The following is a 27,324-nucleotide window of genomic DNA, read 5'->3' as shown; positions in this document are numbered from 1 at the left end:
TGGTTAACCCTGATGCAGCTGCTTTTTGATGGGTTGATGTCATACCTGTGTCTTCGAGCATGATATTCATCTCCCAGTCCGAATAGGGCAGTAACGCCAGGTCGTCCGCACAAATAGTATGTGGTATGTTGATTAGGCCAATACTAGCTCCCATAAATCTCTCTTCTAATTTGAGGAGTAGAGACTATTTAATTTTCGTGTAGTGTTCTGTGGAGAGGACACCCCCTGGCGCACCCCTTGACATATGTTGAATTGCCCGGACAATATGCCCTGCAACTTCACACATGAATTTGTGTTTGAGTAGATATTGCAAAAAGTAACCAGCTTGATCGATTCCATCTAAAATCAGGTTGCGCAATATGATATTATGGTTAACAACGTCAACAGCTTTCCGTGTGTCCAGTGTTATAAGGTTCAGATGGTTTTTCCTGGATTTAGCTTCGAGTTGGCATTCCGACACTAGGAACGCTGATTTGATGGAGGAAGTGCCGCGCGTGAATCCCGATTGTAGGCGAGACTAGGTCTTCATGAAAACTGGCCTGTGTCTAGCGTTGAGAATGTGTTCCACAACCTTTAGCAGAATGGACGTTACGGTAATCCCTCTGTAGTTATCAGGGTTTTGCAGACTCTCTTTTTGTGTACAAAACACATTTCTTCCAACTATCTTGGATCTGATTATGCTTACAGATTGTGTTGATTATCCTCACCAGCACAGTGTAGATGTTTCACCATACTTGAGATGTTCGGCGGTTGGGCCAATGTAGTCGGCTGCCTTGTTGTTGTTCACTTTTGCCACGGCACACTCTACTTCGCGGACATCCGTACCTGCTATTGTAATACCTTTTGTCTGGAAAGCTATTTTAGGTGGTTCAGGTCTTCGGTTGCTTGTTTTAGATAAGAGTTGTCATATCTTTGATCGTTTATTGGTGTTGCCAACGTCTCAAAGTGTTTAGCCCACCCATAAGAGATTTCCTCAGGTGATGTTAGTTTTCTTCCTTCATGCAGGAGGCAACTGGTAAGATGCCTACTTGTGGATCTCTGCTGGCGGACTACTTTATAGATGGTGGTGTCATCAGTAGCATTCATTATGCCTTCCAGGTCAGTGCAGCTTTTTTGGCATGGAATTTCATTTGGGCTTTACGGAGGTTTTGCTTGGCTTTTTTCATCTCTACGGCTGTCGGATGGCTGTCACCTCGGGGCGCGCTCGGGGCGCCCCGTCTCACATCCACACCCACCACGCATGCTTACTGATTCTAGCTTCAGCTTGGATGTCTGGTCCTTTAGCTTTAGGAGGCCTCTTCTTTTTCTTCGCTCTAGGATTGAATCTGGGTATACTTGCGACTGAGGCTTGTGTGAGTCTTACCCTGAGTTGCTCAATGTCCCTCTCGGGGATGCATATTGCCTGGCAGCTTATATTCTTGGTCAATAGCGGAAGAGGGGCTCTATAAATATCCTTGTTACACTTGCTCCAGTTCGGTTTAATATAAAGAAGTGAAACTCCAGCTGCTGGAGCAGTATTAAGACATGGCATAGCGTCGTGTAGTTTATCGTGGAAGGTAATTATTATTTCAGTTGAGACCGGAGTGTGATCTGATACGTTGGGGTGTTGTTGTCCAGCAGTAACTACAGTGGAGGAAATATCTCTTGCCAACGTGATTTTTAAGATGTAGGCTATCTCGGCAGATTGCTCGCCGCTTGCGTTGAAGAAGGTGGGCTCTCCATCCTGGTCTGTTTGGAGGTTATGCTTCTTTACCAGATCTCTGAGAATTTAGTCCCTGTCGTTGGGAGGTTTTCTAGACAACGAGGAGTTGAAGTCTCCACAGATGAAGAGTGCATGGGTGTCGCTGTAGTTCTCCAGCAGCTCCTCAATTTCTAACATGACCTCACAGAAATTATATTTGGTGTTATTTCCCCGACAGGGTAGGTATACACTGATTATGCAGATATCTGGATTAGCGGCTATCTCCATGACGACTATTCTATCACTGCCATCATCAGGGAGATCAGTCGTTAGGTCCCAGTTCTTCTTCATCAAGATAGCATAACCTCCATAGCCTCGCGGTATTTGTAGGGGGGATATGGGGTCTCTACAATCTACTGCTTTAGCATGAGAGATAAAAATTACATCTGTGTCGTTGAGCTGTGGAAGTTGGAATTGAAATAGCCAGTGATCTTGGATGCAGCATATATCACTAATCGTTAAGAGATCATGAACAATAACTAGGTTTGATTTAAAATTGTTTACGTTGAGGGTGGTCAATCTCAGGGAGGTTCTGCGCGAGGTACGCTCTGAATTTCTAGTGTCACTGTGATGTAGAATTATTGGGCTGGTGTTGTCAGAGTGCTCGGGAGATCTATCTTTCCGTTAGCCCTGCCCTGGCACAAAAATGCTCTGTGGAGTTTGGGTTGGTGTCAGTTCTTCCCGAGTTGCCCGGGTTATTGTTCTGTTCGTTTATAATATTGAGTATGACAGCTCCGACGTTGTTAGCAGGTGATAGGGGGAGTTCAGTGATGTCGGAGTTACTGGACATTGGCACGTCTGAAATGTTGATAATGTCAGCATGGTGAGTAGTGCGAGATTTCTTTGGAGTTGAATGGCTGGCTGAGGTGCAACTCGGTCTCTTCACCCTCCAGTCTTTCGCGTCACTTCTACTTCTCTTTCTGTCAAACCAAGTGACTCTTTTTGTTGTAGTCGAATGGTGGTCATTTTGTCCGCCGCCGCCAGTAGGGTCGCAGAGAGAGGTGCTTCTTTGGTGGTTCTCCCGCGTACCTGCACTGCCTCTTCTGCCCGTTTTGTGCCGTGTACAGTTACTTCCCTGCGAAGACCAAGTCGATACTTTGTCCTGCTGACTGTATGCGCTCTGTTCTCTTGCCTTTGGAGTTACCCTGAATTGGGAATCAGGTTGGGAATGGCTCAGAGATCCTGGCTGTGTGTTGATTTCCCGGTTGTGGGTCATCTGGGAGCCGGTAGGCGGGGCATAGGGGGCTGTGAAGCGCGGGAGTGGGTGGCGCAGCAGGAGGCTAGGCATGTGGGCCTTTTTTCATTAGAGGGGCTGCAGCGGGCCAGGCTGGAAAGCCTGCCGGAGGTGGTGGCATATATGGGGTTGGCAACCAGGAGGGAAATCCAGCTGACATCTGTGGTACGGCAGCAGGTATATGACATGAGGTGGGCGATATGAAGTGATTACAAGGGTGTCCAGCGAACATCTGTGGTACGGCAGACGGTATGTGGTACATGGTAGCAGGCATGAAGAAATTACAGGGGTAGATAGTAGGAGTCTGTGCCGGAAAACAAGAGTACTGTCTGTTTGCCAAGAGAGGTCCATTGAGTTGATTAGAAAGATGGTATGCATTTTCCAGACTGTTAATTCTCGCTTTCAATACTTCGGTTTCTAGTGCAGATATTCTGTCTTCAAAGTGGTATGTTGGCGCAGACACAGGATTACCATATGTAGGGTAGTTTGCCGTTGTTGATACAGGATCTGTTGAGTAGTTTTGATTCTGTGTGTGAGACGTTTTGTTTTGGATTGAAAGTATTTTATTTTTCAATTCTAATTCCTCTATTCTCTTTTCTAATACATTAAGATTCGCAATAGAGAATTCAAACTGCTGCTGTTTATCGGTATCTTGACGGTTTTCATTCTTCTTATTATTTGGTTTGCCAGATACTGTGTCCTTAATGGAATTGGGCATCTTGATGATACTAGTTGTTTTCTCTTCATTCAGCTTTCTTGTGTGCACACATTGGTCCTTGTTTCCGCCGTCTGTTCCCTGATCTGTTCAGTCATGTTCTGGGAATTATAGCGTTGGTGTAAAGACTCCCTGGGGGTCAGGCTGAGGTGTCGCTTCATTCGTGCACTTCACTTTATGCCGGTCGAGATCAGTCACTGGGGCAATCTGCTGGTGTGATGGCTGTTCAGTCCTCTTGATAGACATAATCTCGTCTGTGTACTGATGTATAGGGGCCAGACTTATGCATTCATCACTTCTAGGGAATAGTTCGTTCTCCATCGGAGCTATATCATCTGTCACAGACGGGACGGAGGGGGAGTAGTGTGGGGTCAGTATGGACAGGTGCCTACAGGATAGGCAGCTGTAGGGAATGGAGGCCCCATCTTCGTAAAACTTCTCAAAATCCCGGCCTAGCTGTTAACAATGAGAGTGAAACAAGCCTCCGCATCCGTCACAGGTGATCCCGTCGTTGACATTAGTCTGGCAGTGGGCACACAAGTCTGATACAGTGGAGTCTTCTGTTACTTGACCCCCAGCGTTGGACGGTCCTGGTAAGAATGTTCTGTGATACTCTTCTCCTGACACCTGTCTATAGCTGCTGCAAATGTTTTATCTAGGGAAGAGGGGTTGGGATTATGTTCCAGGTTTTTGATGATCTCTGGTAAGATTTCGTCCTGAAAGTCCTGTGTGCATGCACCATTGATGAGAAGTGAGCACTGAGTATTGTAGATATTTATTGTAAACTTTGTGCGTGCTGTTCGGGAACCGTTCTTGCGTTGAGGTCAATTTAATAGCCATGCGAGAATAATCTGTGTACGACAGTGTCCGAGACACCGACTGCGAGATAAAGACAGTAAACTAACGCCATACTGCCATTCTCAAGTAGTTAACAGTTTAAGATTAAGAAGTCAAATCTTTGTAATGCAAACATAAATACATATCAGAACACGTAAAAAACGGAGCAAAATTATAATTTCAGTTATCCGTAGCAGATTTGGCAGTCTATGCTGTATTATACACAGCGGTACAGAATTCGGAAACATTCTTGGAGAAGCACGATAAATTGCGGGGTCACCGTGACATAGTAGGCGCCATACCGAAGATACAGGACTATGTCAGCAACAGAAAAAAGACGGACATCTAGACTTTTATTGCCATAATAACTGAACAAAATATATATTGTTAACTTAGTATTATATGGTTTGTACTATTGTTGGTATATATTATGTATACTTGTAATTATTATAATATGAAATGAATATGTAAACAAGTTTCCTTTTAATCGCGTTAACATGCTAACGATATAAAAGTAAAACAAATAAATATTAATAAACACGTAACATGAAGAAGGCGGAGCAAACAGCGGAATGATATTCATTTGTTAGAACTTAACGACGTTAAAATACCGCTTATAGCTAGGGAATATTGACATAATATTGATCTATATGCATTAGCAATATAAAAAATTGTTACGATACTTAAAGGAGTTTCAATACTGCTACAAGCAAATACATGTTTTGCTACATTATCATGATCACGTGCACAAACAAAACCGAATATAGAACACAATTCAAGCGAATATATTTCTGCTTTTATGACAGTTCAATAGTATAATGTTAATATTGTCAAACAAATTCTTCTAAATATCCGTATGCATGTCGTAGGTTAAAGAAACGAAAATGAGTTGCTACGGGCAAGACCGGGCGTCCTGCATAAGCGTAAAGTCTCGTCCGCACAAACTGATCTGGGACGACAATTTCCGCTACAAGCTACGGACAATTTTGACTTATAAAAATGCCATAACAATTTAATTCGAATAACTCGATGAGTAAACCGTACTTTGTATAAATCTTGTTAATGTGGAAAACATTGTATTTTAAGTTTAATTTTTTTTACGGAGTTTCATGGCTTTAAAACATTATATTTAAAATTACAAGATGTTCAGAGTATCTAAGGTTCAAAAACAGAGGTCTAGATAAAAAAAATACCTTGTATATGAGCAGGGTGTTTAATGCATGAGCGTAACAAGTCGTTCCAGATTAGCCTATGCAGTCCGCACAGGCTAATCAGGGAAAATACTTTAAGCTTTTATGATATTTTCCATTTATAGAAAGTCTCTTCTTATATAAAATTAAGTTTAGACGTAAAGTGCACTCCCTGATTAGCCTGTGCGGATTCCACAGGCTAATCTGGGACGACACTTTACGCACATGCATAAAACCCCCTTTTCACAGAGCGAGGCTCATATATACAATTCATATTTAAAGCGATACAACTGTCAAATTACCTACACAACATAACGATGTGAACAATAGATTTAATTCGGAACTCGCGCGCTGTGGGTTTTTCCGATTTCCGAGCGCGCGCGGAAGGTACAAACATTGTCATTAATGACATTTTCGGCATGCTTTATAGATATAGCTAATAAAACTAATGTTTGGTAAAGCTCGTTAGTGATGTGCCTTCTAATATAACGGTCTTAGTCTTTAGCGAATAATTTTCGTTACTTTTCAGATTATATTAAAGAAAAGCATCACAATAGAGCTATATCAATAGACATATAAATATCCAACACATATGGAACGATATATTACCGTAATTACTCTATGTTTTCGAACACTCTAAGTTTTCGGACACCCCCTTTTTTAGCAAAAATAATTATTTTTCGTGACTCTTTTTTTCGGACACACGAGTTTTTGTCCGTTATTTATGTCTCTAAGTTTTAGGACAATATATTTTACAGCGCTATTTTACCAAATGTCAAACCTGTTTTCGATATCTAATAACACTTCGATCATGGGGTTTTACAACCAGATTAACATCATAAAACATTGAGGCTGCATGCATGAGGGCAATGGAACATTGCATTTGCGTTATTGGGTAAATACCCTTGTAAACCGGTATTAAACAATGGTTTCGCCCGATAGCATAAGCGTTATGACAATTACCAGGGGTAGTGCCAATTAACAGTTCAATTATCTACCGCAATGGTACTACCCCTTCTCAGTAAAATAACTGTGACAAATACTAAATGTTTCAAATTGTGATGCACCCTATTACAAGTTTTACGAACAATGGAAGGTATTACACAACAACTATCGGAAATGAACAAACAAAGAATTCATAGTCTGCTTTTTTACTGCGTTAATTACAGGTTCATACAAGCGTGTATCGGTACATCACATGCTCATTTTTGAACTCGTTGGTCAAAGTACAACCTTTAAGTAACTTTCTGTCAAATAAATTAAGCATTAACAATTATTTAAAATGCAGTGCAAACATGTATAACTGTAATGTATACGGCATGGTATTTTACAAGCGCGTGCTATTACCGGTAGTCGTTGATACAATTGATGCTTTTTTCGGACACATCCATTTTTGACTCTAAGTTTTCGGACACCTTTATTTTGTTAAAATTTTTCGTATCTAAGTTTTCGGACACGAACAAAGTAATTATTTTTAAGTGTCCGAAAACATAGAGTAATTACGGTAGTTCTAGTACTACAAATGGACTGAGGATAGTAAGGTTTTTTTTGTTTGGTACTTGATGTATGATTTTAAATATATCTGATTAGATTTAGTGTAATATGTATATGTTTACGATGGAGTCAATGTCTTGGTAGTTTCGTTGACAAACTTCCATTAAAACGGTATGCCCATGTCTACGCACAGTATATGCAATGACATAGTTACGTAACCGAAGCTGTTTACATGTACATGCAGCATTATATCGTGTTAGATAGTATTCTTACCAATTAAACACGATCGAGATTAGTTCATCTAAAGAAAACTGATTAGATCATGGTATTTTTATCAACTCTAACGAATGTTTGCGCAAAAAAAAGTGGTGTTTACTATTCAGCGATACGAGATATTATTGATTCACTCTCTTTTAAAATATGCTAGTCAGCTTTTGTTTGTACCTACCGCGCGTGCTCAAATATCGGAAAAACCCAGACTGGAGAGTTCCGAATAACAACTATAGCCCGAAGGTAACTTCCAACACAAAGGATTAACTCTATAAGGTCAGCAAAGTAATTTATATCTCTGAAAATCACACCTTTTTTGCAGTAATCTAGTAGGTTATAAACTGTCATTTAGAAACCATTATAGGTGTGTACCGCTGACACCTGAAAGTTACAGTCGAAAATAAACTCTTTAACTTGTAACAGTTTATTGGCTAGTTTCATATTCATAGTGTTAGTGTACTTTTTTGCTAGATATGAATAGAACTTATGTATTCAATTTACTCTAAAAATATATTACTTTTTAGACAATTGGAAATACCTATAAATATTTCTTAAAGGCGATTTAGTTGGTTAGATAACAGATTTAACAATTAAAAAGGATTCGTACCACGAATAACATTTAAACAAATTAAAGCGTATTTAAACCAGTATCCAGTGGACTATAAGTTTACTGCAGAAAGAACTCGGCTAAGTGGACGTTTATACGTCAGATATCAATTTATAATTCATATACGCGATCCGTGTATAGAACAAAATTTAACGATTTAACAGGAGAATCAATTTAAGTCATTTCGCGTTGGTAACGATTTATAATAAATTATCAATTTCAATTATCATTCATTAACACATCTGTATAATCACTATGAGTCAATTGAACCAAGGTAGCCAAGTTGAAAAGTGTGTACACTATCCATTGCGCTAACCGAACTGCTTTTAAAGGTAATATTATATATTAAAGATAATTTTTAGTGTACAAATCAACAGCATAGAAATCCAAATGGAAACGCCAGGTTTTATATCAACTTGGCCTTTAAAGCACAACTTCCATTTAGTTGTTTCTCCACCATATGAAGGCGATCTCGCACTTTAAGCACCGACAATTCACCACACCCTTCCCATCTTCGTCCATCTCCATAAACGCTTTCAGCGTCCTTGGCATCAGGATGCGCACTCGGTCGGGCGTCCGGTCCACCCGTACAATCTTCAGGAGCTCTGTCCGGAACGCCTTCTCCTCTGTGGACCGATTGTCGCTGTCTTTCATGAGATCATATATGGAATCCCGGAGGCTACTGCGCTCCTGGTCTTCCGTAGTGAGGAACTTCCGGAGCGTCTTCTCCACTGGCCCCAGGTCGCGGTCTTTCGGGGATTGTTTGTAGTATTCCTTAATTGTTACAAGAGAAAATGATTTCCTCGAATCAATTTTACACTTGAAATAATGAATAAACGGAGAACTATCAAATCGAATTAAATGTTTCTCTAGTAAAGTATGATCATGATATTTAACATTAAGTGTGCTTTCTCGATTAGTGAATTTGTATTAAAATAGTTTTAATCTTTTTAAAATGGAAGAAACAATTACCTTATCAACAATGACCGATACAGATTTAAATGGACTTATACATGCATGGCCATGACATCTTTCTGTTGAAACTAATAGATCAGCGCCGCATGGTCTACCCTAAACACAATTATACAAGACCTAATGCTATTGTTTGACAGCACCAATATCTCTACCTACCCGGATGGACTCATAGGCACTAAGAAAGATCGCAACAAGGAGATTGATCACGACAACGGTAAATATTGAGACGAAGAGGCCCATGTATACGCGGGTGAACCAGAACACGTATTTGCTGGTCTTGCTAGCATCCAACATGGCCATGGTAGCGAATACTTCGTCACCATAAATGGCGGAAAACAAAGTACCCATTGCAGTCGTAGGCGAACTGAACTGGAGACAAATAGAAAGGATTACTTTTCAACCGACGGGGTAATCACATAACAAACAAGATTGCGACATCCATGACGAGACATTTTTTTTCGCTGTATTCAACCGTTTATAACTATGATTTATTGTTAAACTGCAGCTCACTTTCCAGCAATATCGGCAATAACTTGATACGCGTAATATCTTAGCGGGTCACAAAATTACAGTCCCGCTAAGCAAATTCGAAGCGACTAAAGTCGAATTAAAGAGCGAATATTAATAGGAAACTAACGCTTATCACTTGTTAGCTGCATTTAAACAATACATACCAACCTCCACGCAGAGATTTGACTGGAACCAGCTTAGCTGGATCAAATCCATGACATCATAACCAACCGGGCGATGATAGCATAGCCACGTGGTACAATAATTTTACCATTGTTATTTTTACATTTTTTTAAATTTAGGTTATTAATTTTTGAAACTTATAAACTATTTTCAAAATGTAAAAGCAAATTATACTACTTTTCACAATACAATACTTAAACCCCAAAAATTAAATCCTACCAAAGCTGGTAGGATTTTCTTGTGATGACAGAGATAGATTGTATGTGAAAGCAAGCAATGACAACTCTGCGTGGAGATTGAATAAATATAAGTAATGAAGGGTATACAACGGTGAAAAAAACGTGTCTCGGCATGGACGTCGCCAACTTGATTGTCACGTGATAAACCTTTCTGTCTTAATGTCGCCCAATATAAATTAATTCTAAACGATATGTAATTTGATCGAGTAAACACTACATAAATAGCTATATAATTGTATTATCATTGTTATTAATATAATAATTATACCATTATATAATTATATTATTATTATATATTTTTTACATAAATATATATCAATATATCATTTATTAAAATTGTTTCCGAAATATGTTGTCATGATTTGACATTATTTCGTATAGAAATTAAACAATTTCAACTTTAACAGCATCAGATTAATGTTTAGTTCTAAGAAGCGCTTGGGCCGACTAAGAACTTACCCACACTATGTCAATGGCTTGTTTTACGTGATAGAAATGAGTCACAGGGTTGAATATTTACGCTCCTACTCCTAGCTTCACGTGATACGGGCCAATGACGACGTAACCACAGATCCAGAACTCCTACCTTGACGTGATACGGGCCAATGAAGACGTAACCACAGATCCAGAACTCCTACCTTCACGTGATACGGGCCAATGAAGACGTAACCACAGATCTAGAAATACTACCTTCACGTGATACGGACCAATGGCGACGTAACCACAGATCCAGAACTCCTACTTTCACGTGATACGGGCAAATGACGACGTAACCACAGATCCATAACTCCTACCTTCACGTGATAAGGGTCAATGACGAGGTAACCGCAGATCTAGAGCTTCTACCTTCACGAGATACGGGCTAATGACGACGTAGCGACAGATCCAGAACTCCTACCTTCACGTGATACGGGCCAATGACGACATTACCACAGATCCAGAACCCCTACCTTTACATGATACGGGCCAATGACGACGTAACCACAGATCCAGAAGCCGACAAAGAGGATCGCGACGCACATCATGTAGGCAACCACATTACCGAAAGCTTTGTAGATCGTGTTGAACAAAATCTGTAAGGAGAGGAAATATGTAAATTTCTTGTTACATTACAATGATAATTTCCTGATTATCACCACCGTCCTCCTCATCGTCGTCGTCCTCATTCTCCTTCTCCTCCTCATCATCATCGTCATCATCATCATCCATCATCATCCAACATCATAAGGAGCAGCCGCATTATCAATCATCATTATCTCCAAAATTGTCATATTTAGCATTTTCACCATAACAAGCGATTATTTTGCATTTTAATACATCATTAAGGTTTCCAACACGAAAAATATCACACGACATACGTGGAACTTGTTATGGAATTTGAAGAACCGGAGGAGTGTGAACCAGGTAAGAAGGCAGCCGATTCCCAGCACGACAGCATAAGAGTCCAGAGTCGATAGCTCAAAGTTTTTGTTCTGAAAGGTAATACTTTTATCAAATCATATGGTGTGCACATCTGTGAAAGTGTTTAGCTGTCCACGATTTTTAAATAAATAATGGTACCAGCCTTCAAGGGATTTGTTTTAAGTCGGGTGGCCAAATGCAAAATAAAATAAGTTTTAAATAGGAAACTGAATACAATACGGGTTTCTATTTGATAATGTGAAAATAAAAAAGGCGATGAGAAATGCTTTTCGTTATAATTGGCTATTGATTGTACACGTTTTATTTACCAACGTGCAAAACTGTAAATACATGCTTATAACGGGCTACGTAAAGAACAGACAATGTGACAAAGCTTACCTCAATTTCGAATAACGCGGCGGAACCGATTATATTCATGACATCGGCCCCCAAAATTAAGATCTCCCAGATCTTTAGAAAACGTAAATACTCAGAGCGAGGCAAGTCAGTCTCGTCCTTGTTGATTGGCATGAACAGCTTCTTGTAATAGCGAACCATGAAGGACTTTGTTTGCTAGATTTTAAAAGAAAAATAGCAATAACGGCGTTTTTGCGAGCGTCTTTAGTGTGTACAATTATAAGTAAGAATCTAAAACTTGTTTAAACACTTGCAGGAGAAAGCGTGTATTTCGTACTTCACATTAGCAGACTTTGGCTTTTATGAATTTAAATGCTTAAAAAACATATGTTGTTAAATTTGTACAAACAAGATTTCGCGAACAAATGTGTAAATAATTCATAAAAGTAAAGAAAATGCGACTGATATAACTTACATAGAAAGCCACAACTCCCCAGCTGATGTTATAGCAAGCGGCCAAGAGGGACAGGACGCTTAACGCTACGACAGCGGCGGCGGTCGACTGAGAAGTGTTCTCAAGGACTGGCTCTAAAATAAAAACCGGCACGCTAAAAGCCAAGTTTAAAGCATTTAAAGGAACATTTTCACGTTTAAGTAAATTGACAAAATTGGCCAAAATGTTTCAGATTCGCAAATGTTCGTTGTAGTTATGATATTTGTGAAAAAAGTACTACTGAGCATTTATAATGCTCTAAAATATCCATTATATACATCTTTTGACGATTTAAAAGCATGAATATTATAAAGCGTTGTAACTCGAAACGATTAAATAATTTTGAGAGTTCTGTTGTTGTCGTTGTTTGTTTTTTTTTGACACTACGAGGCTTTCTTATATAAATTATAAAATGCATCACTCACTGTTTAAGCACGGATGGCCAAGTGGTCTAAGCGTTAGACGTCAGTTGTTCGAGCCAAATAAAGGGTTACTGTTTTTTCTTTATTGTTTTTTTTAATGGAGCCTTTTTGATCCAACGTTTAAATTTATCAATATAAAGCATTTGATGACAAACTTCAATAAATGCCAAAATCTGTGAAAAAGTCCCTTTAACTATACTCAAGGATAATTTGTCTACGTGAACAGCTCCACCTTTAAATAATAAATTGCTACAGGTAGTTGTGTCTCATTTGGCCGTGTAATGCTTCGCTGCAGGGCTGTATGTGCATCCGTTTTAATGTATTTGTTCCAACAATATAACCACATTCTGACAATAGGAGGTATTAATTGTAGGGTAATAAACTTGGTGGCTAGTCAATAAAGCATGCTTAAACATGGCTTTACAATATTAAATTGAGCTACAGTAAAAGTACATAATAAATGCTTTAAATACTGGGCAACACGCCCAAAGAGTTGCAGACAACTCTTGCTTAAATGAAAGAAGGATACAACTTGTTCAGAGAAGTATTGTTGATCGCCATTATTTTGATGCATGCACGCATGCAATTTTGTTATGATGCCATAAGAAAGACAACCTTTGCAGAAAAACAATGAATAACGTGCAACGTATATTAATGACACGTTAGTTTTTCTCTCAACATGTTTTTTCCTACTTATATTGATTATCATATAAACACAGAAACAGCTTTCAGATATAAGTTTCCACACTCAGACATGTACAGAGCTTAATATGAATATATATTTTTTGTTTTCAATTACTTGAAATGCCGCAATGCAAGTTGAAAACGATTGACGCAATCGAGGAACATTTCATTATTGGAATAATAAAATATATGCTATTTTTCGCCTTAACTACAATTTCATCTATGATTTTGATATGTGTTTCACTAGTCCACGAGTTCTACTTTAAAGCTATGAAATAGGGCATAAACATCAGATAAATACAAGTGAGCTTTTATACAAATGACACAACTTTATCAACGTTGCATTACATCAATTACCTGGTAATGAGTAGTTCATTTCTGAACACCGAATTCTGGTCGTCACAGTTTCCAGCTCCACGTTCACTTGTCCATTGTTGTCCAGATCAGTGAACATAACCTGTGGACAATTATCACAATGTTGCTTGAATTGTCATGGTTATTTTACATTGCAAATGGTGTTTTATTGAAGCATTTTCAATAGGTTGACGAACTAAGAAACTCACCTTTCCCTTAATTCTGAGGCATTGAGCTTTACTGGCAGCTTCCAGAACGCGAACCGAGTGTATTTGGAAGTTAATATAAGTTGCAAGCAATCTAAAAATAGTAATAAAATATGCACAATTAAAGTTTGTTTAAAAAAAAATCAAACACACTCATGCACCACTAAAGCACATCGAAGAATCCGCCTAATGCGTGGTCTTTAAGATATACAAAGCACCACGGTGTACTAATTTACAAAGGTGCAAGGTTTGCTAATTCTGACTTATGGCAAGATATACCTTTTAGATTCAATTAAAACCACCACATTCTATGCAATAAGGGCCTACATTAACATAAAATCGTTCTGTAGATACACCCTTCAAGCAAGCCACAATAAGTTTGTTAAACATCGAACAAGGCCCACGCTCAATCTGCCAACCCCGATAAGTCTATGAATTGTGCATTCAACAACAGTGCAATCCTTTAGAGATTTGTTTTAAGCCAACAAATAGAAGAAGAAGAAGCAGACAGAGAATATATTGGAAGGTGATATGGCGGAAAAAGTATACATCGATGCAACTACGTCACTTTATGTTTTCTCATGAACTAGTGTTTTGGAACAGCTAACTGAATATTAATTGAAAAGCAAACTACACAAGGTCTACTCATATTAAATACTCATACAAAGTTACAGTAAATGCCCTATGTGTACCTGGTTTAACCAAAATTACAACCGTTCAAAACAAATCTAACTTCTTTGGCCGCAATTGCAAGAAAGGGTTTGATTGCTGGCTATCATCACTGTTGAAAATAGCGTGATATTAAAGGTCTTTAGTTTAACAGTGAGGAGTATGCAAAAGTAAAACCACAATTAACATGTCATCGAAGCAAAAACAAACAACTATTTTCTAACTACAGTAAAAAACTTCCGCTGCATACGACCAGATCTCGAAAACAAAGAATCAACTTTTTTTTAAATCCAATCCAATATGGTAATACTACAGGCTTTTACCTCCATGAGTATGCAAAACAAATGCATTTTATGGATATAAAGGTCATACAGCAATCCACTGCCGTTTACTACAGTTATATTGTACTACATGATGGTCTTTTTAAAATAACTTCAATTTTTTAAAAAGACCTATCAAATGATTTTATTACTTTAGTTATATTGCATCATTCCGTTATGATTAAACTTCCATTTATTTAACCTCGAGCAATGCTTTACATGTTCTGGGGTCTCAGCGCTACATAGCATTTGTCGAAGCTATTTTGCTGAAACTTTCCAGACCGTGAGAATAATGTTTACATAGCACAGTTGCAAGGTTTACATAGCACAGTGACAAGGTTTTCATAGCACATTGGCAAGGTTTACATAGCACAGTTGCAAGGTTTACATAGCACAGTTGCAAGGTTTACATTGCACGGGTTATTTTTTTACTGAAATCACATTTGGGTCTTTTGTTGTAAATATTTTGTGCATAAAACACTTTGCCATTAAATGGCTGTCGTTGTTTCAGACATAAGTGTTAAACTACAACGTACATACATTAACAGAAAATTTAATCATTACAATTATGAATATATAATTATTGACCATGATAAACTATCTTTTACAAGAGCTTACTTCTTTATTGGTTTTGTTATATTTGATTGATTGAACCCCTTCAAGATGTCGAAGGTGTATGTTTTGTCGCCTGTCTGTTGATCCAATGCCTCACTCAAACTTGCATTTACAGCTATCACCCGCTCTGCGAACGAAAATTGGACATAACATAAACATGTGTGTCATAAAGAATTATATTCTTAGAAACGCAAAAAAGCTGCGTTGCGGGTTATTTATGTATATATAAGTTTATCCACAAAAAGCTTCATTTTATAACGAAAAACACATCTCTCGGTCTGTTTAAAGAAAATTTCACCTCTTATGGCGATTCCAGAGCTGGCCTCAGTTTCCGAAAATCCTGGGAACTCAAAGTACATTATTTTAATTTCCAGTTTGTCCGTTGGCAGTCGCTCGTAAAACCCAATGGAATCTTTCTCGGCGTTGTAATACTGTAAAATTGGGTGCTAAGTATGATAACGTGATACTCAGGTATCAAAAGTGAACAGTCGATGTTGATAAATATATTTGAATAGGAAATGTCTCTTTAAAAAATCGAAGAAAATGCAACGGTATTGCAAATAATTATGTTTATTTGAAATACACATCCTATTATAAAATCCTTGTGATCATGAAAAAAACACTACACTATGCATACACATTACAATACCCTTTGGACAGCAAAGTTGATTCCCGCGACCAAGTCATCGATTGTGTACACAGCAAAGTCCCCGTGGGCCGGAGGGTAGGGAAGGGTCTCCCAAGCTGTGAAATCAGCGACATGACTTAATGACATGAGTAAGTGATAGGCATTATCAGATCAGACAAAGAGAAAACTAAATAAAAACAGATGACACTGAAGCAAACAACACAGCCGATTATAGTAAAGGTAATTAAACATGGTGAACGTATCATACAATTTGTAGAATCACATTCGCGCTATCGTTTGCTGTTTAAGTTATTACCACAATCGAGTTATACCATACACATTAAAACCCGAAGAAGAAGATTGATTCAACGGTAAACGAAATACGTCTACCTATTAAAGTCAAATGTAACATGGACAACTTAAGCTAAGAACGAACTTGCGTCCCATCCTTTGAGAAATAGGTGCCGCAGAGCCAGATGTCCCCGACTGACCACGTTAGAAAAGTTGGCACGGTCGTTCCCGAAATTGAACATCTGCCAAGAAAAACATTATAACTCAAGTTAATTGAAGACACATCTTTATTACGCGTAGAGATATATAAATCATAATTTATGGAGTTTTTTTATCGGTTTGAATTGTTTTAGATGGAAGCGAATTTGATACACCCTATTGCTGTGATGATGTCAACATTCTATGACGGCATGATATGAAAAGGGGGTCATGGCGTAAAAAAATAACTCATCGTGTCGATCAAAACTATGATGGCAAGTCATTTTCACAAGAGCATGACGCCAAAAATTATGTGGATTTGTCGACTTAGATCATGTCGACCAAATATTTTTTCGGGAAAAGCCGGAAACATTTATGCCGAGACTTTAACTTAATGTCGTTATGGCGAGTAAAATTAAGAGGGAAAAACCTCAAAAACTATGACGACAAACCATATTATTTCACAGTAAGTCTTTATTAACTAATCCGGCCTGACCATTTTATTGGTGTGTACCATATTCTATGACGGTATGATATGAAAAAGGGGTCATTGCGTAAAAAATAACTCATCTTGTCGACTAAAACTATGATTGCAAGTCATTTTCACAAGAGCATGACGCCAAAAATTATGTTGATTTTTCGACTTAGATCATGTCGACCAAATATTTTTTCGGGAAAAGCCGAAAACATTTACGTCGAGACTTTAACTTAATGTCGTTATGGCGAGTAAAATTAAGAGGGAAAACCCTACAAAACCTACATAACTATGTTATTTCACAGTAGGTCGATATAAACTAATCCGTCCTGACCATATTATTGGGGCGAATCATATACGCTTCCGTAGTTTTAAAATAACAACATTTACATTTGTTGCCATAATAAGCTTTTGTCAAACTTACATGTGAATTTATTTGAAAATGATATAATTATCAGGCCGACTAATTCATCTATATTTTATATTTAAAGTGATATTATGGGCATCTAACAGTTTAAAGGTGTCTATCGCAACCGTTTTTTTTCTAGTGTTTTCACTTTACAAACACTTGTATTTGTTAATGCAGCATCAACCTACTAAAACAATATCCCGGAAAGAGAAGAATTATGCATTTGAATATCAACCGTATTTTCGTTTTGACAACTGACGACAGAAATGATTCGATATACGATGTGGATCTTAATGTAGTTTTAGTGCACATTAGTTCATACGACACACTATGCACTATGCACGCACTATTTTGTTTTACGGATCATTTCGGCTTAGAGGACTGAATAAGTCACGTAAAATATTGAATATAATATATATTTTTATAAACAACTGGTAGCAAGATGAGTTGCAGATAATTGGTCAGTAACCACATTTTAACTAAATCTTTTGACCTGTTAATTCTTTTCAGCCCAATTCAACAGTGAAAAATGCCAATAAAATTACTTTAAGCTAAAAATGTAAATCAAGTCGTGGTTATTTGCCATGTTAACGCAATAAAGTATTAGATTTTAAGGATTGAAAGAACAATTGAATTTACCAGAACGTTATAGCAGCCGATCCAAATCAGGACACAGCATTAAAACTAATGAAGAAAGATATATTAGATTTATAATTATTTCTGTTAAAGTCGATGTGCCCCCAAAAAACATGCACAACTGGAAGAGGGGACGTGAACAACATTGCTGAAGGAATCTGATGATGTAAAGAGAACCGATTACAGTTTTATATGGATTAGCCTTAGATCAGTTACACGCGCAATCAATCATGTGAAATTGTTTTAGGTTAAGACACGTTGCGCTCTATTGATACATATCATTCGAGACATAGGATTTCTCTTCAAAATGCGAATTTAACGTATCAGTTTTGAACTTCGCCAATGAATAAATGTCTTTAAACTAAGCATGCGTTCTGTCATAGGCATTCCGTCAAACCAAAACATATACACAAACAAACATGACGAAAATCTATTTTATCTTCACCACCATTACAACAATAAAAATATCAAAGCCAATAACAATAGCAAGAATGTCTGGGGTATACATTGTGCAGCCAAACGCGACAACAGTGTAAAAATCAAAGACGTTCAAACTGGTAACAATTCAACAAAAACACACGAATATTCAACCGATCTGTATTGTGAAATATTTACCATCGTAATATTTAGACACTTTATAGTCCTTAAAATAACATATCAATTTTAATTGTTAGTGTATACACATGTGTTATTCGCAGATGTTTTGAAAAACGATGCTACTGAATGAAATTAATGGCTGTTTACGGTCGGAGCTGTTGTGAATGTCACTTTATGACGGACATTCTTATTACATACGTCATATATTGACTGACTCAATTGATTCTATCGTCATTCTTTGACGCCTGTTTATGCTGCGATCATCATATGTTGACAGATCTGTTACGTTGCGATCGAGAACGAAATCGTTTCGGTACGAATCATCTGAAAAAATATTTTTGTCATCGTAGTTTTCCACATGCAGAAGAAATATTTGAGTAGTATTAAATGTGCAAACACTCATTACAAGTTTACATTGCATAGATCAGTTGAAAAAGACACTAATTAAAGGCAAATTCGGATGTGATTCGTACCCAACAATTTTCGTACTATCTAGTGCAGCAACAACAGAACTAACCTATTTTTGTTGATACTCTTCTATCAATATTACATACAAAGATAGGTCATTATTGTTATCTTCTACATATTTGGGAGAACTTCAGCAGTACATGTACTGAATATAATATGTAGGATGAACTGAGTCATGTTATAAGAGAATTTGCTTAAAGGGATCAGTGTAGGTATGTCAGATAATGTTAGCATTAAATGGAACATATAATGATAAAAAACATAGGAAAACGGGAAGTATCTAAATTTAGACAATACAGTGATTATATTTGGTGAAAAATGCTACCTGTTAAAGGGTGTTTTCCCTAGCAAAAAGTTTTTTATTTTCTCAAAAATGATGAAATTTTCCCTCTCAAAATGAATATCTCAAGTCCAAAGCCACTTGTTAGAGGCTTTAAAAAATTAAACAAAGTCATAGCAATATATTAAATATACAAAATAAATAACTTATGTTTTGTTAGGACTTGGTAAATACAAAAAGAAATCAAGGAAAAAAGTGTACAGACTTATCAATGTGATTTAAAAAAAAAATGTTTCATGTTTTACACACACACATATTTGTGTAGTTTTTTTTCAGAAACAGGCAACAGTTTGAATAAAAAAATTGGGATAATTTATTCTAACAGTCTGGTACTAAAGTGATATTAAGGGCATTTTTCACTGTTGTATTGAGCTGAACAGAATTAACAGATGAAAAGAGTTAGTTAAACTGTGATTACTGACCAGTTATCTGCAACTCCTCTTGCTACCAGTTGTTTATAAAAAAATATATATTATATTCGATATTTTACATGACTGGACAGTCCTCTAAGCCGAAATGATCCGTAAAACAAAGTAGTGTCTTTGTGTCGTATGAACGAATGTGCACTTAAACTAAATTTAGATTCACATCGTAAATCGAAACATTTCTGTCGTCGGTAGTCAAAACGAAAGTACGGTTGATATTCAAATGCATTATTTTTCTCTTTCCGGGATATTGTTGTAGTATGTTGATGCTGCATTAACAAATAAAAGTGTATATGAAGTGAAAACACCAAAAATAAACAACGGTTGCGATAGACGCCTATAAACTGTTAGATGCCCATACTATCACTTTAAATGGTGCCATATTGATAAAATTGTATAAATTATTTTGCCATAGAAACAGGAAAGAAGGTTATGTATGGTTTGGTCACACATTACAATGTAAGAGATCCATGCTACTCATATCAGTGATTTTGTGTATTTTTGAAGCAACCTGTGGCTTTCGAATTGGGAAAATGTTCGCGGCAAGTCCAACATTCGGAAGGATCGTCTTTAGAAGTGTATTGTTCATACATAAATCAAACAATAACAGAAATATACCAGCTCTTTGAGTGCTCATTTACTTTACTCCTTTTTGTATGATGAAAATATGATGCTACATGTTTTTCTACGTTTCTTTGTGTCTGGCCACTGTTGCCAAGATACTTTTTATAGTCTAAATGATCAAATAAACAACTGAATGGAACATTACAAGTAAAGTGAGGTCAGTGTTGCCGAATACACCTGCAAAAGAATGCCACTCCAAGAAAAAGGAAGGCTTTAGATGATTTGATGAAGGTTGATTCCGCAAAAAAGAAAAAGGTTGACCGAAAATATGACAACATTTTATTCATCAAAAGTAAACACAATTGAGGATACACGCTTACAAAAATCAGTTCATTAAAGTCTGCAGCACGACTATACCTTGCAAAGAGGGCCATGTTGAAGCACCAAAGCAGAGTGGATGTTCGAGGCATCCATAAGTTTTACTTGCGCGAAGATATATCAAGAATTCTTCAGCAAAAGAGATATGCTACAAAAGACAGTCCAGGTTATTCCATGCAAGTATCAATGAAGGCCGCTCACGCTAAGTATAATGTTGAAAATCCTAATTTGAAAGTCAGTCTCGGCAAGTTTGCAGCACTAAGAAAACGATTTGTTCGCCTACTTTCCCAAAGTCACCGGGATTACTGTTGCTGCCCCCACTGTACAAACATCAGGTTTAATCTCCTGTCATTAAGTAGAGCATCTTCTGACCTTAAGTGTAAAGACACACGGCAATGATATTGTTGAACAGATTACTTTGCTCTAAAGCTGTCATTGACCAGTTCTATGATATAAAGTGCATAAATGGTTACAGTACTGTGATAAGTGTTCAGATTATGTGAAAACATTGAAAGTATTTTACAGCGAGATTTCGGAAGAGAAAATCTTGACGTGGACTATTGGATAAATGGTGAAAAAGTGGTGACAACGGTGAAAGATAACACGACCAAACATATTCAAGAAATTGTTGAAAAAGACATCAAGAGTAAACTTTTTTCCAACACATGGTCACCGCTCAGTGGCAGAACTTACAGTTCAGGAAAATAAAAGCTAACGTTCCAGCTGGTTCAGTTTTGCAAGTCATGGATTTTGCCAAAAATAGGGAAATAAAATATCAAAGTGAAATCAAAGGTGCCTTTTACACTGCTCGACAAGTGACACTGCATCCAGTGGTAACCTACTTTCAATCTTATGTAGGTTTGGTACGGAATTCATTGTTATATCAGAGGATAATTACCACGACTACCATGCCGTTAATCACTTTGGACACATAGTTTATAGACACATTGAACAATTCATAGAGCCAAATAGACGAAAATATAATGGGTGTAGTAGCCACTACAAGTCAAAAGGACCGTTTGCAGACACTTCCTATGAAAAAAACTGAAATAAACCGAAACTATTTTGGTTCAGAGCATGGAAAAACGAGTGCGAAGGTGAGATTGGTGTACTGAATAGGTCTTTAGATAGAGCTATAATTGGATATGCGGTAGTTTTGGACAGTGCAGAAGATATTTATGATTACTGCCACAGTAATCTGGAAGTAAATGATGTGCTGTCAACACGTTACTTTTTCAATGTGAAGATTAGTAAGATCAACAGAATCAGACCAGAAACAGCTGTTAAAACAGTGCATAGTACACGAAAATATTATCAAATCTTGAACTCAACAGATGAACATGATTTGTAGAGAGTGCTGAATCTGTCATGCTTCTACGCTAAATGTAAATCTGGGGACTTGTTAAGCCGTCTTAATGCAAAATACGTATGAAAGTATGAAATAAAACGTCTTCAACGAAATGCAGTGTCTGCTATTAACACAGAGGAGAATCTTGATAGCCAAACTGTGCCATTTGTAAACGAGGAGGAGTATAATGTGGGTGACTCTTCAGTGAATGTGGACCTCAAAGTGTCCGTAAATGAAAGTCAGGAAAAGTTGGAATCTCCAGGCAGTAATCCTCATATGCATTCAATGCAAGGCTTCTTTAACATGAAAAATGTGTCAGTGTAAGTCCTTTAATGATTTACAGATCTTAGTTTCTGCAATAGAAATATATTGAGATGTATGCTTCAACACTGACACCAGTTTAGTTAGTCATAGGCTTACAGTTGACAGACTTGCAAATGAACAAGATTTTGACAATCGGACCATTGAAGCAGCAGTCGGCAAATTACCAGTATGAGTTCAGGGAGACGGAAAATTGCCTACCTTGGTCAGGGCGCATTTTGGCCTTTGGGGATGAAGATTGTGTTTTTTATACAGGACTATAAAATAGTTATACATGTAGTATAAATTTTGGGTTTCGAATACATTTGTTTTTATACCCTTAGCTCAGATTTATTTCAATACGAAGAATAATTTCTTCATTCATTTTCAATTCGATAATTTGCTATCAAATAATAATCAGATTAACTAACGTATCATGTTTTCAGTTTTGGTAACTGAACATGTTTTTATATGCTAGCAGAAGCAGTATGTACAACAAACCATACAATGTTTGGAAGACATGTGTTTAAACAAAATATATTAAGGAAATATTAACAAAGAGTACAATTATTGAATGACCAATTACTGCAATCTTTTTTCTTTAATTAAATCATTGGAAGCGATCATTGGGAGGGATTTTAGGACACCAACCTGCGATGTTATCAGTCCGACCTTCACCAAGTGCATAAGGAAGAAGAACAGAGGAAGCAAGTGAAAGTAACACGTGCCGGTCTTGAACTTGAATGCCTCGTAAAAGTACCACTTCAGTCGTCTGCGAAGGCGCGTGATCTGTGTCCGGTATTCTATGTCGTCAGAGTTATCTGGAACTGATTGATAAACATAGAATAATCCTTGTGTTATTTGATTATAACCTTAAAGCGAGATTATATGAATTTGTCAAATATTTATTAATTTATATAAAATGTAGGAAAATATGTACGAAATATCTTCGTCACAATCGGCTCGGGGCGCTAATTTGTCTTTGCTGCATTTTATGAAATTCGTCTTCAATGTATAATTTTTCTTACCTATTTTTTGTTATTGTAACATATTTTATCCATAATTAACACATATGAAAATCGTATAGTCCCGCTTAAATATTATCACTACCATATTCCCCCTTACTAAAAAAAGACTCAGTTTGATGTTTCTAATAGGCATCCAGCATATAAACTTTGCAGTTGTATGCACACAAGTTGTATTGCGTGTCTTGATATCGCAGTTTCATAAACATGTGAATAACTGAACTCGTGTAAAACATCAAAACACTTAATGCGCATAAAATCAGGGAGTACTAAACTCACATTTGTCATTTAGACATTGCAGTTGAATGCACTCATAGCGTATTGATTCACATTTCGCATCTAAATATGGCAGTTGCATTAATACATGGCGTATTTAATTCGTATTAAATACATGAAAATTGCAGTTGCATCGATACGTGGAGTCCTTAATTCGTATATATAATCAGAAATCACAATTGCGCGGTGAATTTGTTAACATACCGTTTTTTATCCTAAACATATATATATATACACAATGAGAAAGACATTAAGGATGTTCATGTCAGTGTAAGATCGTTTTTTATTCACGAGTGATCACAGATAATATATTTGCACGAGCGGTGCAGTCACGAGTGAAAATATTATGTTTCTATGATCACGAGTGAAATAACACGATCTGACATGAACAAATTTTCTGTTTCTTGTATGCCCCTTTTTCAAGAAAATAGTTAACAGCTGTTTCTCCAGTTAAACTCTTTTACAATGTAAATAACGTTGAAACAAGCATTAGATAAAAAGAAAATGTGTTGGGTTCGGTGGAATACCGATTTTAATTCACTCGTGATAATAAAAAAATATATATGATTATCTTAATATGATAATCTAAAAATAAAAAAAAGTAGTTCCGAAAATTTGCTATTTTCACCGGTGAAAATAATAATTTATTTATTTTCACTGCTGATATTTCAGAAATGTCATATTTTATCATAAGGTATAAAATAAACTATAATACTCAATTAGTATAACGCATCTGATATTGCAGTAGCCTTGTCACACCAAGTGTTTTTTTCATTAAGCATGCAAAAATTGCAGTTGCATAACCTCAAAGCTTCGTTTGGAGCTTGTTTTATTTGTGAGTTGTTTTATTTGTGAGTTATATAATACCTTTGTTATCATTTGTGTCGTTAATTGGATAACTTGCATCGTTGATGCGAATCTCTACAGCAGCAATGTCGGCTTCCATTCCGTACCCTGTACTTTAAATGGTGTATTTCTTGTGGTCTTAGATCTTCAAACCCGTTATAGAAAGCAGATGCTGTGTGTTGTAAAACTTTTAATTAAAAGAAATCCGATTGACGGTTCAAGTAAATGATGAACTCTATATGACTTGATATCCGCTGTGAGGGATCTTTGCAGCGGTAATTAGGTTTATCTGGTATCTTCACTTTTTGCTTTCATCATCAGCCTGTGAACACAGTTTAAATGCGCTTTTTGTATATTCCAGTCTTGTGTTTACATTGACATAATTTTCATCCTTTCACAGTTCATCTTGTTTGATTATGACGTAGTTACAAACTTACGCGACGTTCTATTTTATCTGTCATGTTATTACGATGTGCGTTAATTGAAAAGGGTTCAGATTAAATGCTTATTTTCAAAAGTTGAAACACGGTAATGAACTGTAGCATGTAAATACGTACATTTATTCCATGACTTTTTTATTTTACAAAGTTAAGCTCAATTTGAGTGAAACTCATATTAGTTAAAATGACACAAAGCAACTTAAAGTTCTTACATCGATTTTGATATGATTGAAACACAATTAATCCACAGATCACTAGCAGTAATCGCCAAATATCTACTAAAACAATATCCTTTTGCAACACATCAAGATCAATTATTTCCGTAAGATTAATCTGTGTATTTGACTGCCCAATCGTACCACGCCTGTTGTGATATAAATGTAAACGTTGTGTGCTCAATCAGGAAGTAATACTGAGGAGCACTTAAGCGTATTGTCGTCAGTTGTATTTAAAGGGGAATAACCGTCTACATACAGTTAAATTGCAAAATATAAATACAGTAAAAAATCTATTTACTCTTTTACTAGAATATGTTAATTTGCTTGAATTTGCGAACATGCAGACACAATCGCTGATACGGAAAGCACTTTATAATAATGTTGAATAAAGTTTCATTTAAAACCACACCAATACAACCAAAAACAATTGAACTCTAAATTTTGATGGTTCAGTTAAGTGGTCGACTATTTAGTTATTATTGTTTTTCTATATACACCAATTTTGTTTATAGATTTTGCTCAATAAATAATTAACAATTTTGTAAGAACAAAATAATGATCGGTTCGTCTATAAATGTCCCTTTAAATCTTGTGTTGGTTCGGCGCTTTCATCCGCGAATACCAACTCGTGTCATGTTTCAATATCAAAATATTATCATTCAGGTATGTAGATATATGTTTGTTGATTTGTATACTCAAGTAACAGCGATGCTTTAAATATGCTTATTAAGAATATAAAATGGTCGAATAACACGGTCGAAATTGTAAATACACGTTGCTATACATTTTTTTCAAATCTGTTTTCTTTCTTAGGCGATTGAAATACATGTTCTTGTATTTATAACCAGTGATGTGTTTACATAGCGATCAATACATTTAAAAACACTTTTCATCGAAAAACAAAGCCGCTCTTATTGTAAACCTGTATAGTTGTCGTGCTTTTAAAGTTTCAAATTTCAAGTTTTTTATTGGAACATCGGCTGAATGCCTTAGACCATTTACATACTCAAGTTAACACATTAAAGTCGAAGTACATCAGTACAATACAAACAAAATACCCTTTTTCATTTGGTTGGGCAGTGAAACATGGGCTCCGTATCAAAGAAATCGGTAAAATTCTTGTTTGGGACTATTAACTATACACACGGATAATACTTGTTTTATGTAATAAAAAACCAGCATATGATATATCGTCACGTGTATAACTGTACATGGCAATGATATAGTCAATATTCCGGTGAAAATCGTTTTTGGAATTTTTCAAACTGAGATATGGGTACTTTCCGTTATAGTTAATGAGAGCGAATATGTTTAGCTCCACTGGCAAGACGCCAGCGGGGCTTATGTCATGGTCCTGTGTTCGTCGTGCGTGCGTCCGTGCGTGCGTCCGTGCGTGCGTTAACTTTTCCTTAAAACATCTTCTCCTAAACTACTGGTCCAATTCTGATGAAATTTTACAGGAATGTTCCCGGGGTGAATCTCTTTCAAATTTGTTCAAATTATGCCCCTGGGGTCAAATTTGACCCTGCCCCGGGGGTCACAAAAATGAAAATTTGCTTATATAAGGCCTATTTTGTGAAAACTTTCAAAATCTTCTCGTCCATAATCATTGGGCCTAGGGCTATCAAATTTGGTATGTAGCGACATCTAATTGACCTCTACCAAATTTCTTCAAATTATGCTCCCGGGGTCAAATTTGACCCTGCCACGGGGATCACAAAATTTAACATATGCTTATATAAGGCCTATTTTGTAAAATTTTTCAAAATCTTCTTGTCCATAACCATTGGGCCTATGGCTATAAAATTTGGTATGTAGAGACATCTTATAGTCCGCTACCAAATTTCTTCAAATTATGCCCCTGGGGTCAAATTTGGCCCATCCCCGGGGGTCAAAAATTGAACATATGCTTATTTGAGGCCTATTTTGTGAAAACTTAAAAAATC

General features: G+C 36.8%; 3 protein-coding genes across 7 annotated transcripts in view; all 3 read right to left on the bottom strand.

The window, feature by feature from the left end:
- Positions 1–27,324, bottom strand: part of LOC127879988 (uncharacterized) — a 212,913-nt gene that overhangs the window by 14,485 nt on the left and 171,104 nt on the right. The gene's annotated exons all lie outside the window — the stretch shown is intronic.
- On the bottom strand, positions 4,868–25,534 carry LOC127879984 (mucolipin-3-like). 2 transcript variants are annotated; one of them, XM_052427143.1, is made up of 14 exons: positions 24,742–25,534; positions 23,225–23,400; positions 16,581–16,677; positions 16,166–16,260; positions 15,815–15,947; positions 15,520–15,643; positions 13,916–14,006; positions 13,710–13,809; positions 12,229–12,341; positions 11,796–11,969; positions 11,354–11,467; positions 10,946–11,068; positions 9,220–9,432; positions 4,868–8,862 (listed from the first exon to the last, which is right to left on the bottom strand). In XM_052427143.1, the coding sequence occupies exons 1-14, from the start codon at positions 24,818–24,820 to the stop codon at positions 8,530–8,532; spliced, it is 1,965 nt and encodes a 654-aa protein (XP_052283103.1). In that variant the 5' UTR covers positions 24,821–25,534; the 3' UTR covers positions 4,868–8,529. The 2 variants fall into 2 exon arrangements, with proteins under 2 accessions (XP_052283103.1, XP_052283104.1); XM_052427144.1 differs by lacking the exon at positions 24,742–25,534 and adding an exon at positions 23,602–23,711.
- The window catches only part of LOC127879983 (mucolipin-3-like), a 226,306-nt gene continuing 203,849 nt past the window's right edge, over positions 4,868–27,324 (bottom strand). Inside the window, exon 15 of the transcript XR_008049371.1 lies at positions 4,868–6,405. The gene's annotated coding sequence lies outside the window, so the exon portion shown is untranslated. The remainder of the gene's footprint in view (positions 6,406–27,324) is intronic.

The sequence above is a fragment of the Dreissena polymorpha genome, chromosome 4, assembly GCF_020536995.1.
Source record: "Dreissena polymorpha isolate Duluth1 chromosome 4, UMN_Dpol_1.0, whole genome shotgun sequence".
In the NCBI taxonomy this organism is placed as follows: Eukaryota; Metazoa; Mollusca; class Bivalvia; order Myida; family Dreissenidae; genus Dreissena; species Dreissena polymorpha.
This window is presented reverse-complemented; position numbering and strand designations above follow the sequence as displayed.